The sequence below is a fragment of the Pan troglodytes genome, chromosome 9 (assembly GCF_028858775.2).
Source record: "Pan troglodytes isolate AG18354 chromosome 9, NHGRI_mPanTro3-v2.0_pri, whole genome shotgun sequence".
NCBI lineage: Eukaryota > Metazoa > Chordata > Mammalia > Primates > Hominidae > Pan > Pan troglodytes.
The window spans coordinates 48100501-48115269 of record NC_072407.2 but is presented as its reverse complement, the minus strand read 5'-3'; the positions used below and the strand labels follow the sequence as shown (position 1 = coordinate 48115269).

Below are 14769 nucleotides of genomic sequence, written 5' to 3'. Positions count from 1 at the left end.
GGAGGGAAGCCACATCATTCAACAACCAAAGCCCACCCCGCACTGGCTGAGGGGTGCCCTCAGACACGTAAACTCCTCCATGCTTGTGAAGTGTGTCGACACAAGCTAAGCGAACTCCCACACATCTGTATCAAACTCTGAGGAATAAAAGCAAGCACTTGAGGTGGAATAAACAATAGAAGAAATGAGAGGGAAAGAATGAGAAAAGAAAGGGGAAAAGCCCCTTACTAAGCAGTGCTTTACAGAGAGAGGATCTTCCCTGTGAGCACCCACATCACCTTTCATACACTTCATTCTAGCACTTGCCACATTTTATGAATTGGTTAAGTATTTGCAAGTCTGTCTCCTCTACTGGTTGTGATTTTTCCTGTAATCAGTTGTTCATCTCTGCTCAGTATTCCTAGCATCTAATACCAAATCTAGAGCATATATTTAAGCCAGACGCAGTGGCTCAAACCTGTAATCCCAGCACTTTGGGAGGCTGAGGCAGAAGAACCACTTGAGTTCAGCAGTTTGAGACCAGCCTGGGCAACATAGCGAGACCCTGTCTCTACTAAAAAATATAAAAATTAAGCCAGGCACAGTGGCTCACGCCTGTAATCCCAGCACTTTGGGAGGTGGAGGCGGGCGAATCACAAGATCAGGAGATCGAGACCATCCTGGCTAACACAGTGAAACCCCATCTCTACTAAAAACACAAAAAATTAGCCAGGCATGGTGGTGGGTGCCTGTAGTCCCAGCTACTCGGGAGGCTGAGGCAGGAGAATGGCATGAACCTGGGAGGCGGAGCTTGCAGTGAACCGAGATCGCGCCACTGCAGTCCAGCCTGGATGAAAGTGCGAGACTCCGTCTCAAAAATGAACAAACAAACAAAAAAAAAAAACAAAAATTAGCCAGGTGTGGTGGTGCACAACTACACTCCCAGCTACTTGGGAGGCTGAGGTGGGAGGGTTTCTTGAACCCGGGAGGTTGAGGCTGCAGTGAGCCATGACTGCGTCACTGTACTCCAGTCTGGGCGACAATGGAGACCCTGTCTCCAAGGAGAAAAAAGAAAATAGAACATATTTAATATAAACATAAATATTTGTTGAACGAACAAATGTCTGTATCCTTCCCAGTTCCATAGGTGCAAACGGTTTAGCATCCAAGTTTTGAGTTATTATATGTGACAGCCTCTGACTATTATCTTTCCTAAATAGGAAGGAATTTCCAAAGGAGGAGGGGGAATGACTAGATATTTCCATAGACTCTGAATTTTCTGTACCCACCCCTGAACACCCTCCTCTCCCACCACCCACCATATGCAAACACATCCAAAGAGCACCATTACTTTCCCCATCCCTGCTTTTTTTTTTTTTTTTTTTGAGACAGAATCTCTCTCTGTTGCCCAGGCTGGAGTGCAGTGGTGTCATCTTGGCTCACTGCAACCTCTGCCTCCTGGGTTCAAGCGATTCTCGTGCCTCAGCCTCCCAAGTCACTGGGATTACAGGCGCCCACCACCATCCCCGGCTAATTTTTTGTATTTTTTAGTAGAGACGGAGTTTTGCCAAGTTGGCCAGGCTCGTCTTGAACTCCTGACCTCAGGTAATCCACCTACCTCAGCCTCCCAAAGTGCTGAGATTACAGGATTGAGCCACCGTGCCCAGGCTGCACCCCTGCCTTTATAAACCTGTGCTATACTGGACCCCTTTTGTAAAACTGCCAGCCTAGACTGAAGTGACAGTGCTCCCGACTCAGGACACTCCAAACTCACCCCTGTAACACACAGAAACAATCCTCCCAAAACAGTTTTCACATGCCAAAGCACAGAGAGATGGAGTATCTCCAAACCATCATCCGAGGAAACAAGTCATAATCTTTCTGTCCAGTGAGACTGCTCCCTACCACCAAGAAGTTAAAATCCCTGGAAGATGACAGACTGAAAGGAATCTCCTACTAATGAAGGTTTATTCCATACAATACCATAACCTGGATCAAAACAAGAATTTCAGCCCTACAAACTTTATCACCTTGAAACACATCAAACCTGCCCCTGCAAAACACTGGAATCATCTGGCTAGCTGTCAAGCACTGAGTCACTGGAAAAGTCTTTTAACCCCAACCTATTGTGAGGATGAGATGCATTTTCTGTTCCTGGAATTATTTATTCCTAAAATTTGCCTGAATAACCTTTCCTTGGTGCTTCAGGTTATAGCCAACCCACTTAGTCCAATATTTTCAGTCACAGTCTCTTGTCATTTCAACCTTTTTATTTTATTTATTTATTTATTTATTTTTTGAGATGGAGTCTTGCTCTGTCACTCAGGCTGGAGTGCAGTGGCACAATCTCAACTCACTACAACCTCAGCCTCCCAAGTAGCTGGGATTACAAGCATGTGCTACCACATCCAGCTAACTTTTTTGTATTTTTAGTAGAGACAAGTTTTCATCATGTTGGCCAGCTGGTCTTGAACTCCTGGCCTCAAGTGATCCACCCACCTCGGCCTCCCAAAGTGTTGGGATTACAGGCGTGAGCCACCGTGCCTGGCCTCTTCTTAACCTTTTTAGAAAGGGCCTTACAGCTGAACTCCTGGGGCCACTGCCACACTGGATCTTAACCCAACCATTCCGAAAAACAGAGGAACCAAATACAAGCAAAAGCAAAAAAAGCCACAATTCATTGCCTTACTTGATAGGATTCTTTATAATTAAAGTTATGTCATGGCTAAATGCCCCTAAAAATTATTTTCAATTAAAAACAATGCCCTTTTAATCATGGGAATTATACCATAAGACAATGTGTGTCATTACATAATTAATATATAAATCTTACTAAGCACTTACTACATGCCAGGGTCTGTTTTAAGCACTTTATAGTGTTAACTTATTTAATCTTCATAATAGCACTATAAGCCAAGCTATTATTACCCTCATTTTACAGATGGGGATAGTACAACAGAAAGTTTAAGTACCTGGCCCAATATTACACAACTGGAAATGCCAAAGCTAGGATTCACAGCATGGCAGTCTGGCCCCAAAACTGATTATCCATTCATACCCTCACATGCAACCAGGAAGTCGGGGAAAGTGAATGATGGAAACTGAATCATCTATTTTATTACAGTGAATAGCCTTTGAGTTCTGAAAGTTAAAAACTAAGCCCAGTTAAAGTACATAGAGCACTTACCTGACTTACAAGAAGTTAAGACTTACAAGAAGAATTTAAATGTACATATTTCAAGACCATATCTTCACATAAATAAGTCAAGAACCTTTCTAGATTAGCATTGCCCAATCAGTAACACCAAGCAATTCTTTGATTCTCAAAATTGTGTGTTTAGATCTGGTTCCCACCGAATGTAACATAGCCCCAAACACCTCTGGACTTCAAGTTGAAGCCCAGAGCCAGTGTGCTTCTGGCCACCTAGTCCCGAGACTAACATGCCCCTGGCCCCGGCCCGACACACCCCCGGGCCACCTAGTCCCTGGCCTAACATGCCACCAGCAATCTAGTCCGCAGTCTAACATACTCCTGCCCCGTCCTGACAGGCCCCCGGCCACCCGGTCCCCTGCCTAACACGCCCCCAGCCACCTAGTGCCTGGCCCAACATGACCCCGGCCACCCAGTCCCCGGCCTAACACGCCCCCGGCCATCTAGTTCCCGGTCACCCAGTCCCCGGCCTAACACGCCCCCGACCACCCAGTCCCCGGCCTAACATGCCCCTGGCCCCTTCCCTACCTCGTCCCACGGCTTCTGGCACCGCAAGGGATGCCGCAGGCCACCACCGGACCCTGAGGCGCAGGACATCCCCCTGGGAGGAATCAGATCCCTGTGGCTGGCGGGAAGGTGGCAGCAGGAAGGGAGGGGTCACGGCGGAGGGCGGAGGGCGGGTCGCAGGAGGAAAGGAAGGAGCGGACTGGGGGCGAAGGTTGGCTAGGAGAACAGGTGGGTACCAAGATGCTGAAAGCGCGGCCGCCGCCGGAGGAGAAGGAGAAGCAGGAGTGGAAATCGGAGCGCTCCAAAAGCGGGCAGTCATTGTCACAGCCCCGGCGGGGCTGGGGGTGGCCTCTCGCAGCCCACGGGCCTCCACGGAGCCTCCGCGCGGCAGCGCTCCCTCGGCCCTTGTCCCGACCCAGCCGCGGCCCCCGGAGGCCCGAGCCCTCGCCTCAGCGCCCGCCCGGCCGCCGCCCTGGAGCGCCGCGCTTACCTCGGCCACGGCTGCCTCCCGCTCGGCCCCGAGCTTGGTCACCGGCTCATGCCGCGGGGCGCGGGCCACCTCCGCCCAGGTCGGATCGGTCCGAATCGCCAGCCGCCACCGCCAGGGCCGAGTCTGGGCTGGCGAGCAGCGAGCGAGGGGCCGGTAACCGGGATCCGGGCCGTCTGACACCGAGCGCACTGCGCATGCGGGAGCTGCCGGGCCGCGCCTCCTGCTGGACAGGAGGAGTCAGAGCACCGCTGCAGTGTTTTCCCAGGCAGGCGCGCTCAGGCTCCGCAGTGAAATGCTCAGACAGCCTCATTCATAATTAAAGAATCCTTAAACCCAAACGAGACACCACGCGTTGCTTATAAAACTAACAAATATGTAGACGTTTTATTATAATCAGTTCTGGTGAGCGTATAACATTCCTGGAGGGCAATTTGGTACTATCCATCAAACGGAAAATGCTGGTGGTACCCTTCATTCCAACAAGCTCTCTGTACGGAGTTTGCCCTATGGATATTCTCAACAATGTTTGTCAAAAATTTCCATGACAGCATTCTTTCTAATCATAGCGAAATGCTAGACACAATCGAAATAAATTACGGAATTTGATTGATTTGAATAATGTGAGATAGTGCAATATATTTGGGTAAGGAAATATCTCCAAGATATTAGTTAAGATCAAAGCGTAGTCCAAAACAGCGGGCAAGTACCGTCACTTTTAGGTAAACTATGCATATGCAAAAACAAGAGGGAGAAATATATAAAGTAGGTGCTTATATTCAGGCGTGTGTATAACTTTTTTCTGGAAGGAATGCAAGAAGAAATGAACAGCTTCAGGTGGAGTAGTTGTCGAGGCGGAAATGGAAGCATTTATGGCGAGGCAAGGTGGCTCACGCCTGTAATTCCAGCATTTGGGGAGGCCTAAGCGAGAGGATCGCTTGAGCCCAAGAGTTTGAGACCAGCCTGGGCAGCAGAGCAAGACCCCATCTCTACAAAAAATAAAAAGTTAACTAGGCATCGTAGCACACGCTTGTAGTCCCAACTACTTAGGAGGCAGAGGCAGGAAGATTGCTTGAGCCCAGGAGGTCAAGGCTGCAGTGGGCCGTGGTCGTGCCACTGCACTCCAGCCTGGGTGATAGAGCAAGACCCTGTCTCCAAAAAACAAAACAAAACAAAACAAAAACGCATTTTTGTTTTGTATCTTTCTCTATTATTTACATGATTTAGCCCTATACATGCACAGTAAAACCGCTGTCATAAAGCAGTAAGTGGAAACTAAAAAATTAAATTAAAATTCAGAGCGATGTTATTGAGAGGTTAATGAAATGACCCCTGGGCCTGCGATGTTGGTTTGGTAGAGTTGTGGGTCTGGCTACAGGATCCAAATCCCTTCTGGTCCCAGATGTACTTTGGCGCCATCTGGTGGAAGTTGTCACTGATAGCTTAAATATTCAAAGTGATGATTCTGAGACTAGATACCTACAGAGGCTTCCGGCAGCAACCTCGATTCCAGGGATATTTTTGTGAGTTAATGCCTGCTTGTCACAGATCTAGGGAGATTGGGATGAGAACATTCTGGGGATGGGACACTCATGTTCTGCTTCCCCACATCCAAGGGGGCATTGCTCTGCTTTCCAAATCAAATCCCCCCTGCAAATGATACAAAATGTAGCACACACCCACCCCATTTGAGAACTGGATGGGTGGAGAGCAGTGACAATCACCAGTGGAACTGTATCCAAATTTATCTTATCCCAGGGAATATTGTTTTCACTTTTTGAAATAAGTCAACAATACCTATCTGGTCTGGAAGATTGTGGCCTCTTTTTTTCTTCTCCATATTTATCTGTATTTTAAACATGTATGTTTTTAATTAATCCTTTGTTCTTTTATAAAATGAGAATTTGCCGTGTTAAAGAACTGTGTGAGGCACAGCCTCACACAATGCTGCCTATCTTCTTCATTTTTTATAACCTTAAACTTGCCTAATGCCTGGCATATAGTTAATTGCTCAATAAATAGTTGTTGAATGGAGAAAGGATGCCTAGACACTGGGAGGAGCTAACTAGAAATAAGACAATAAGATTATTCAAAGGAGAAGGTAAAAAGTGGCATAGAAGAATATAAACAAAATGCTACAGAATTCAAAAAAAAAAAAAAAAAAAGAGGTGACAGCCAGCTGGAAAAATCTAGGAAGAGTTCAATCAACAGTTGATATCTTTGTTTATCCTGGAGGATACTTAGTATTTTGACAAGCAGAGAGGTGAAAAGGGCATTCAAGGCAGAGAAAGAAAGTCATGAGCATGTGTTAAAGAAGGAAAAGCAGCTGGGCAGAATGGCTCACATCTGCAACCCCAGCACTTTGGGAGGCCGAGGCAGGAGGATCACTTGAGACCACAAGTTCAATACCAGCCTAGGCAAAAAAGTGAGACCCCTATCTCTGCAAAAAAAAAAAAAAAAAAAGTAATAAATAAAAATAAAGAAGGAAAAGCAATCAGAAAGAGCAAGTGTTTTTCAATCCAGTGTGGCTACATTTCTAGGCATAGAAACCATGCAAGTGAGGGAGGTGGGAAAATATAGATGTGAAATTAGAAGCTACATGATGCGAAAGTATCCAAGGATGACTTCAGGGAGGAGGGGGAAATAAATTATAAGCCAGGACCTGAAGTTTCTGAGAAGGCAGAAAAGCGTCTTAGTAGCTGGTAGTTGAAGGAGGAGAGGTTGTAGAAAGATACTGCTTTACTGAATTTGAAGGTACAGGGCAAAGCAAAGATTACACAGATACCCCCTTACCCAGTAAGTCAGGAAATATGAAAGTCAGGGTTAGAAAGGGAATGGCTTTCGTGGAAAATAGTGTCATCAGGGGAAAGTGAGTTTCCAATTAGGAGAAAGAGCTGGTGTAGGGTTGAATCCCATATTTAGCACTTCCTCTAAATACAGTTGATTCTTGAGCAACACAGGTTTAAACTTTGCAGATCCACTGCTGTGCAGATTTTTTTTCAACAAAAGTTACACCAAGTGTGCCTGCCTCTCCAGCTTCTCTTTCCCCCTCTGCTACCTATTCTGCCTCTGCCACTCCTGAGACAGTGAGACCAACCCCCCTTCCTTCTCCTCCTTGGCCTACTCAACATGAAGATGAGGAGGATGAAGATCGTTATGACTTCCACTTAATGAATAGTAAATATATTTTTCTTCCTCTTGACTTTCTTACTAACATTTTCTTTTCTCTTACTTTATTGTAAGAATACAGTATTTAATATATATAACATATAAAATATGTTTAATAGACTATTTACATTATCAGTAAGGTGTCCAGTCAACAGAAGGCTATTAGTAGTTAAGTTTTGGGGGAGTCAAAAGTTATATATCATTTTTCAACTGCTTAGGGGATTGGCACCCCAACCCCCACATTATTCAAGAGTCTACTGTAACAGAGATATCCAAGAATGGAAAAAGGCATATTCTCTAAAGAAAAGGGCTCCATAATATAATTGATCTGTGGGGCCTTAGGTTGGCTCAGCTTAAAACAGCACTGGCAGGCAGCATGGTAGGCTAAAAAACACCTAACCAGGTGAAATATAAGGAATACCTTCTCAAGTGAACAGGTGAGCTTACGCACAAAAAAAAGTAAGGACAACATCCAAAGTCAAAAATGAAGCTGAAATAATAGAAATGACATTGAAGCTACAACTATCTTGGGCATACAAGGCAGGAAGCTGATACAAAGAAACCCATAAAGCTAGGATCTTAAAGAATTACACCCAACAGGGAATACTGGAAAAAATTTGCTCAACATCCACCAAAGAAACTTACCTGTCTTGTCCAGGGAATGGAAAAAGAAGAGAGTCTCACTGATGATCTTTAACATGCATGTCTTAGTCAGTTCGGGCTGCTATAACAAAAATACCACAGACTGGGTGGCTTAAACAACAGGAATTCATTTCTCCCAGCTCTAGAGGCTAGGAAGTCCAAGATAAAGGTGCTGGCCAATTTGGTTCCTGATGAGGGCTCTTTTCCTGGTTTGCAGAGGGTTACCTTCTTGCTATATTCTCATATGGTGGAGAAAAAGACCTTTCTGTGTCTCTTCTTGTCAGGGCACTAATCCTACTCATGAGGATTCCACCCTCAAGACCTAATTACATCCCAAAGGCCCCACCTCCAATAATCATCACACTGGGGATTAGGACTTCAACATATGAAGGAGGTGTGGGAGGGGATGAACATTCAGTTCATAGCAATCAAGCTTTATGACCATCTGGGGTTTGAATTTATACTACCAGCATGGTCTAGGAAGCTCCAAGCCAGGATAGTAACACACAGTATTCCCAGGTTGGTAGCACCCAAAGACATCCAACAGAAGGAAACATAAATCCCCTCTGGAGACCCACATCCTCAACACAAGCTACCTAGGATTCTGACAAATAAAACCCTGACAAATGTAAACTCACAATGCAGAACTATAAAGCATATGAGAAAACAAACCACCAGAAATCACAAACAGCAGAAATTTAACCCCCAAGAACTACATATAATTGAATTACGATATATAAATATAAAACAAGTATGTTTATAGCACTCAAAGACTTAAAATGAAATGTAAAACATTACAAAGAAATAAGATGTTATATTTTTAAAAGACCAAGGAGACTGAAAATGTACTAAATATAAACATTGAAATTGAAAAGTCAATGCATAAGTTAAATAGTAGGTTAGAAACAACAACGATCGATCTGAAAGACAGGAAACAAAGGAATTAAATATAGGAAAGAGAAGTTAAGAGAGGGAGAGGAGAGATGAAGAAAATGGCACATATCTAAAAGGAGGGAATAGAGAAAAGGAGGTGAAGGTAATATCCAAGGAGATGATAGCTAAGAATTTTCCAAAATTGAGCAGAGATGATCACCTGCAATGAACTAACAATGAGACTAATAGCAGACTTCTCAACAACAAAAACCTAAAGCCAAAAAATCATGGTAAAAAGGCTGAGAGGGCAATAGTTAATGATGTATAATTGTATACCCAATAACACCATCTTTGAAGAATAACAGGGAAGTAAAGATATCTTAGACAAATACAAATAGAAAGAGATTACCATCAGTAGATCCTTCCTAAAGGAACTTCTTAAGAATGTTAGGAAGGAAAAAATTTAAACCAAAAGGAAGTACTGCAATGATGTAGGGCTGGGAAACAATGAAACTGATAAACCTGTGGGTAAATCAAAACAAATACTGACTGTATAAAACTAGAAAAATAATTTAGAAATTTAAAAACTAGGGCCGGGCATGGTGGCTCATGCCTATGTAATCCCAGCACTTTGGGCAGCTGAGGCAGGTGGATCACTTGAGGTCAGGAGTTTGAGACCAGCCTGGCCAACATGGTGAAACCCTGTCTCTAATAAAAATACAAAAATTAGCCAGGCATGGTGGCGCAAGCCTGTAATCCCAGCTACTCAGGAGGCTGAGGCAGGAAAATAGCTTGAACCCTGGAAGTGGAAGTTGCAGTGAGCCAAGATCGCACCATTACACTCCAGCCTGGGCAACAGGGCAAGACTCCATTTCAAAAAAAAAAAAAAACTAGGTGTAGCTAATACACCAGTCAACAATATCAAATGAGATGAAAGTAAAGGAGTAAGAGCTCAATGTTCTGAGGTCATTTCATGTTCAGGTAGAGGATAAAGAAGGTAAAATTTAGACTTTGTTAACTATGAATGTTGATAATTTAAAGGTATCTGACAAAGGACTCATTTCCAGGCTATATAAAGAACTCCTACACTTCAATTAGAAAAAGACAATTTTTTAAATGAGCAAAATTCTTAAACAAACACCACACAAAAGAATATACATAAAAGGGCAACACACACATGAAAACCTGTTCAATATCATTAGCAGCAGGAAATGCAAACCACATGGAATAGAGATACCTCCAATGAGGATATGCAAATGGCCAACAAGTATGAAAAGATGCTAAACATCACTAACTATCAGAGAAATGCAAATGAAAACCACAATGAGATACTGTCTCATATCTATTAGGATAGCTATCAAAAAAATATATAAGGCCAGTGAGGTAATTCCAGCACTTTGGGAGGCTGAGGTGGGCAAATCACTTGAGGTCAACAGTTCAAGACTAGCCTGGCCAACATGGTGAAACCTCATCTCTACTAAAATACAAAAATTAGCCAGGTATGGTGATGCGTGCCTGTAATCCCAGCTACTTGGGAGGCTGAGGCTGGAGAATCTCTTGAGCCTGGGATGCAGAGGTTGCAGTGAGCCAAGATCATGCCGCTGCACTCCAGCCTGGGCAACAGAGCAAGACCCCATCTTAAAACAACAACAACAACAACAACAAAAAAACAGAAACAAGTGCTAGTGAGAACATGGAGAAACTGGAACCCCTGTGCACTGTTGGCAGGACTGTAAAATAGTGCAACTGCAATGGAAAACAGTATGATGGTTCCTTAAAGAATTAAGAATAGAATGACCATATGACCCGACAATTCCAGTTCTGGATGTATACCCAAAAGCATTGAAAGCAGGGTCTTCAAGAGATAGCTGCACACCCATGTTCATAGCAGTATATGAGTTAAAGAAAGAGGAAAGAAACATGAAAAGTGGCTCAATAGTCAAAGACAGGTTTATTTTGGAGAATAAACCTGAGAGGGGCTTCTGGCTGATTTCGGTCAGGAGCATGTTCTCTCACAGACTAAGATTATTTAAGGGTTCAGGGAGAGACAGCTTATGACAGGCTTGGAATGTTTCTGTGTAAGGGAGAAGTTTATGGCGGGGTTGGAATGTCTCTGGTCAGAGGGGAGGTGACCTTGGGGCTGACATCTCTCCTGCTGGAGAGGAGGTTATCTCGGGGCTGGCATGTCTCTAGAAAGGGAAGGGTTTGGAATGTTTCTGGTCAGAAATGCAATTTGTAGTTTATAGTCATGCTGATCTTAGCCATTAGAGAGACACCTTTTGGATTTGGGCAGTTTTTGATCAATGTGAACTTTAAAATGACTGTGCTTGTCCAAGATGGCGATGCTCCTGCTCTGTCAGCAGCACTATTCACAAAAGCCAAAAGGAGATAGCAACGTAATGACCACGGATAGGAGAATGATAAACAAAATATGGTATAGACATATAATGGAATATTATTCAGCCTTAACAAGGAAAGATAGCCTATCAAATGCTATGATATGAATGAGCCATACGGACATTATGTGAAGTGAAATAAGCTATTCACAGAAGGATCAATATTGTGTGACTCCACTTACAGGAGGTTTAGTCATATTCATAGAAACAAAAGGTAGAATAGTGGTTACCAAGAGCTGAGAGGAAGCATGCAGGAAGAGTGGTTTAACTGGTGTAGAGATTCAGTTTTGTAGGACGAAAAACTCCTGGAGATCTGTTTAACCACAATGGGAACGTACTTAACATTACTGAAGTGTACACTTAAAAATGGTTAAAATGGTAAATGTTACATGGTTTTTGTACCAGAACAGAAGAAAATGTAGACTACAATGAGATGCTTCCTTTTTTTTTCTTTTTTTTTTTTTTAGACAGAGACTTGCTCTGTCACCGAGGCTGGAATGCAGTGGAGCAATCCCGGTTCACTGCAACCTCCGCCTCCTGGGTTCAAGTGATTCTCCTGCCTCAGCCTCCTGAGTAGCTGGGATTACAGGTGCCTGCCACCACACCCAGCTAATTTTTGTAATTTTAATAGAGATGGGGTTTCACCATGTTGGCCAGGCTGGTCTCGAGCTCCTGACCTCAGGTGATCCACTCACCGCAGCCTCCCAAACTGCTGGGATTACAGACATGAGCCACCATGCCCAGCCTACAATGAGATACTTCTACATACCTTTTTTACCTGATAATACCTAAAAGTTGGCAAGGATGAGGAGCTAATAGAATTTTTATACACTTCTATACATCGGTAGAATCATATTAGGAAACTGGCAGTATTTACTAAAGCTGAGCTTACCCCATTATCTAGCAGGTACATATTGAAAGGAAATGTGTATGTATGTGTCCCAAAAAGTCATATTCAAGAATGTTCACAGCAGCATTATTCATAATAGTGAAAAGCTATACACCATGGAAATTCTACTTAAAAACATAACCAGGACAGCAATATCTGCCTTGTGATGAAGTCAGGATTAAATGAGAGTGCAAAAGGAAAGCCCACGTAGTCATTTACAGTAAGAAAGACCCCCCTCTCCCCACCACATACACTGAAAACAAGTAACAATGCTGAAACACAATGTTCAGGCCAGGCGCGGTGGCTCAGCCTGTACTCCCAGCACTTTGGTAAGCCGAGGCAAGGGGATCATCTGAGGTCAGCAGTACATGACCAGCCTGGCCAACATGGTGAAACCCTGTCTCTACTAAAAATACAAAAAAAAAAAAAATAGTGGATCATGAGGTCAGGAGATCAAGACCATCATGGCTAACATGGTGAAACCCCATCTCTACTAAAAAAAAAATACAAAAAATTAGCCAGGTGTGGTGGCAGGAGCCTGCAGTCCCAGCTACTCGGGGGGCTGAGGCAGGAGAATGGCGTGAACCTGGGAGGCGGAGCTTGCAGTGAGCCAAGATCCTGCCACAGCACTCTAGCCTGGGCGACAGAGCAAGACTGTCTTAAAAAAAAAAAAAAATTAGCCGGATGTGGTGGCGGGCACCTGTAGTCCCAGCTACTTGGGAGGCTGAGGATGGACACTCACTTGAACCCAGGAGACAGAGGTTGCAGTAAGCCAGGATTACACTATTGCACTCCAGCCTGAACAGCAAGAGCAAAACTCCATCTCAAAAAAAACAAAACAAAACACAATTTTCATGAGCACATGCATTAGCTGGAACAAAACAAAGGAATGATCAGGCATGGGACTGAGTGACAACTATGATGCTGGCTTTCATCTTGAGGCATTTGCCAAAACAATGATCTCGAGCTTCTATTTTCCCAGTCTCCTGGAGGCTGACCAGAGATGAGAAATCTAATCGGAAATTCTTCTCCAATAAAGCCAGGACTCCAAAAAGCTAACTCCACAAAATAAGGCTAAACCAGATTCACATCCTTTCCTCCCTCTTCAGAAGACTGCAAGGAAAGCTGTCTCAAACCTTGGTGTTAAAGGAGGGAAGTTAACCTGAGAAGTTGTAACCAAAAGCTGGCTCTTGCCAGACTAGATTTCCAGGCCAAATTCACAGCAGCTGATGGCAACAACAACAACAAAAAAATCTAAATATTTAGTTTGAAGACTGGCATTGCCTCTAGTTGCCTGGAAGAAATAAACACACAAAAACTCTCTTGAGGAATCTGTCTTTATCTAAGACTTCAAAGAATTCCAACAAATAAATTTCCCCCAAAAATGTGCAGCTCACCATAAAAAATCACTAAACTCACAAAGAATCAAGGCATGAGCCAGAATAGCAGAAACAAACCAGCAAAGATTTCAGACACTGGAATACTGGAAATAGATACATACAATAATACATACATAGAAAGATGCATAGAGGTATATAAAAATAACTGACCGGGTACGGTGGTTCCCGCCTGTAATCCCAGCACTTTCGGAGTCTGAGGCAAGTGGACCACTTAAGGCCAGGAGTTTGAGACCAGCCTGGCCAACATGGCAAAACCTCATCTCTACTAAAAATGCCAAAAATTAGCCAGGTGTGGTGGTGCACACCTGTAATCCTACCTACTTTAGAGGCTGAGGCAGGAGAATCGCTTGAACCTGGGAGACAGAGGTTGTACTGAGCTGAAATCATGCCACTGCACTTCAGCATTCCAGCCTGGGCAACAGAGTGAGACTCTGTCTCAAAAAATAAACTTATTATTATTATTATGCTTATTACATCTTAAAAAATGAAAAACAAGCTTGAGGTATAAAGAATAACTTTTAGAACTTCTACTAATAAAAATATATTTGCTCAAATTTAAAACTCAAATAGATTAAAGCAGATTACATCCAGCTAAAGAAAGAATTATTAAACTGAAAAATAGACCAAAACAAATTACCCTGAATGTAGCACAGAAAGATGAGAAAGAAAATATGAAAAACAGATTAGGAGACATGAAGACAGAGCAAGTTGATCTATATCATACATTTAATAGGAATTCCAGAGGGAGAGAAGAGGGAGAATGAGGCAGAAGAAATATTTGATGAGAACTTTCCAGAGCTGCTGAAAGAATCCACAGATGCAAGAATCCCAATACCCAAAATAAGATCAGTAAAAAGAAACCATCGAGATATATAATAGTAACACTGTATAACATCAATGATCAGAGTATGTCTTAAAGGCATTGAGACAGAGGAAACAGATCACCTTTGAAGAAGCCACAGACTGACAGCTGACTACTTGACAGGGACAATGGAAGTCAGAAAATAACTATTAGCCTGGAATCCTATACCCAGTGAAATTCTTTCAAAAATAGAGCAGGCCAGGTGAGGTAGCGCATGCCCGTAATCCCAGCACTTTGGGAGGCCAAGTCAGGTGGATCACTTGAGGTCAGGAGTTTGAGACCAGCCTGGCCAACATGGTGAAACCCTGTCTCTACTAAAAATGCAAATTAGCTAGGTGTGGTGGCACATGCCTGT

The 14769-nt window shown here is 43.5% G+C and overlaps 1 protein-coding gene across 3 annotated transcripts in view; it reads right to left on the bottom strand.

The window, feature by feature from the left end:
* Positions 1-4386, bottom strand: part of EXT2 (exostosin glycosyltransferase 2) — a 148476-nt gene extending 144090 nt beyond the window's left edge. Inside the window, exon 1 of one of the 3 annotated variants that reach the window (XM_508383.8) lies at positions 4188-4386. Coding sequence is in view for 1 of the 3 variants with exons in the window: in XM_003312994.6 (XP_003313042.2) it covers positions 3719-3787 (69 nt within the window). In the remaining 2 variants the exon portion in view is untranslated. Of the gene's footprint in view, positions 1-3718; positions 4038-4187 lie in introns of those variants that run through there. The other 2 variants (XM_009460273.5, XM_003312994.6) reach the window with 2 other exon arrangements.
* Between the last annotated feature and the right edge of the window lie 10383 nt (positions 4387-14769).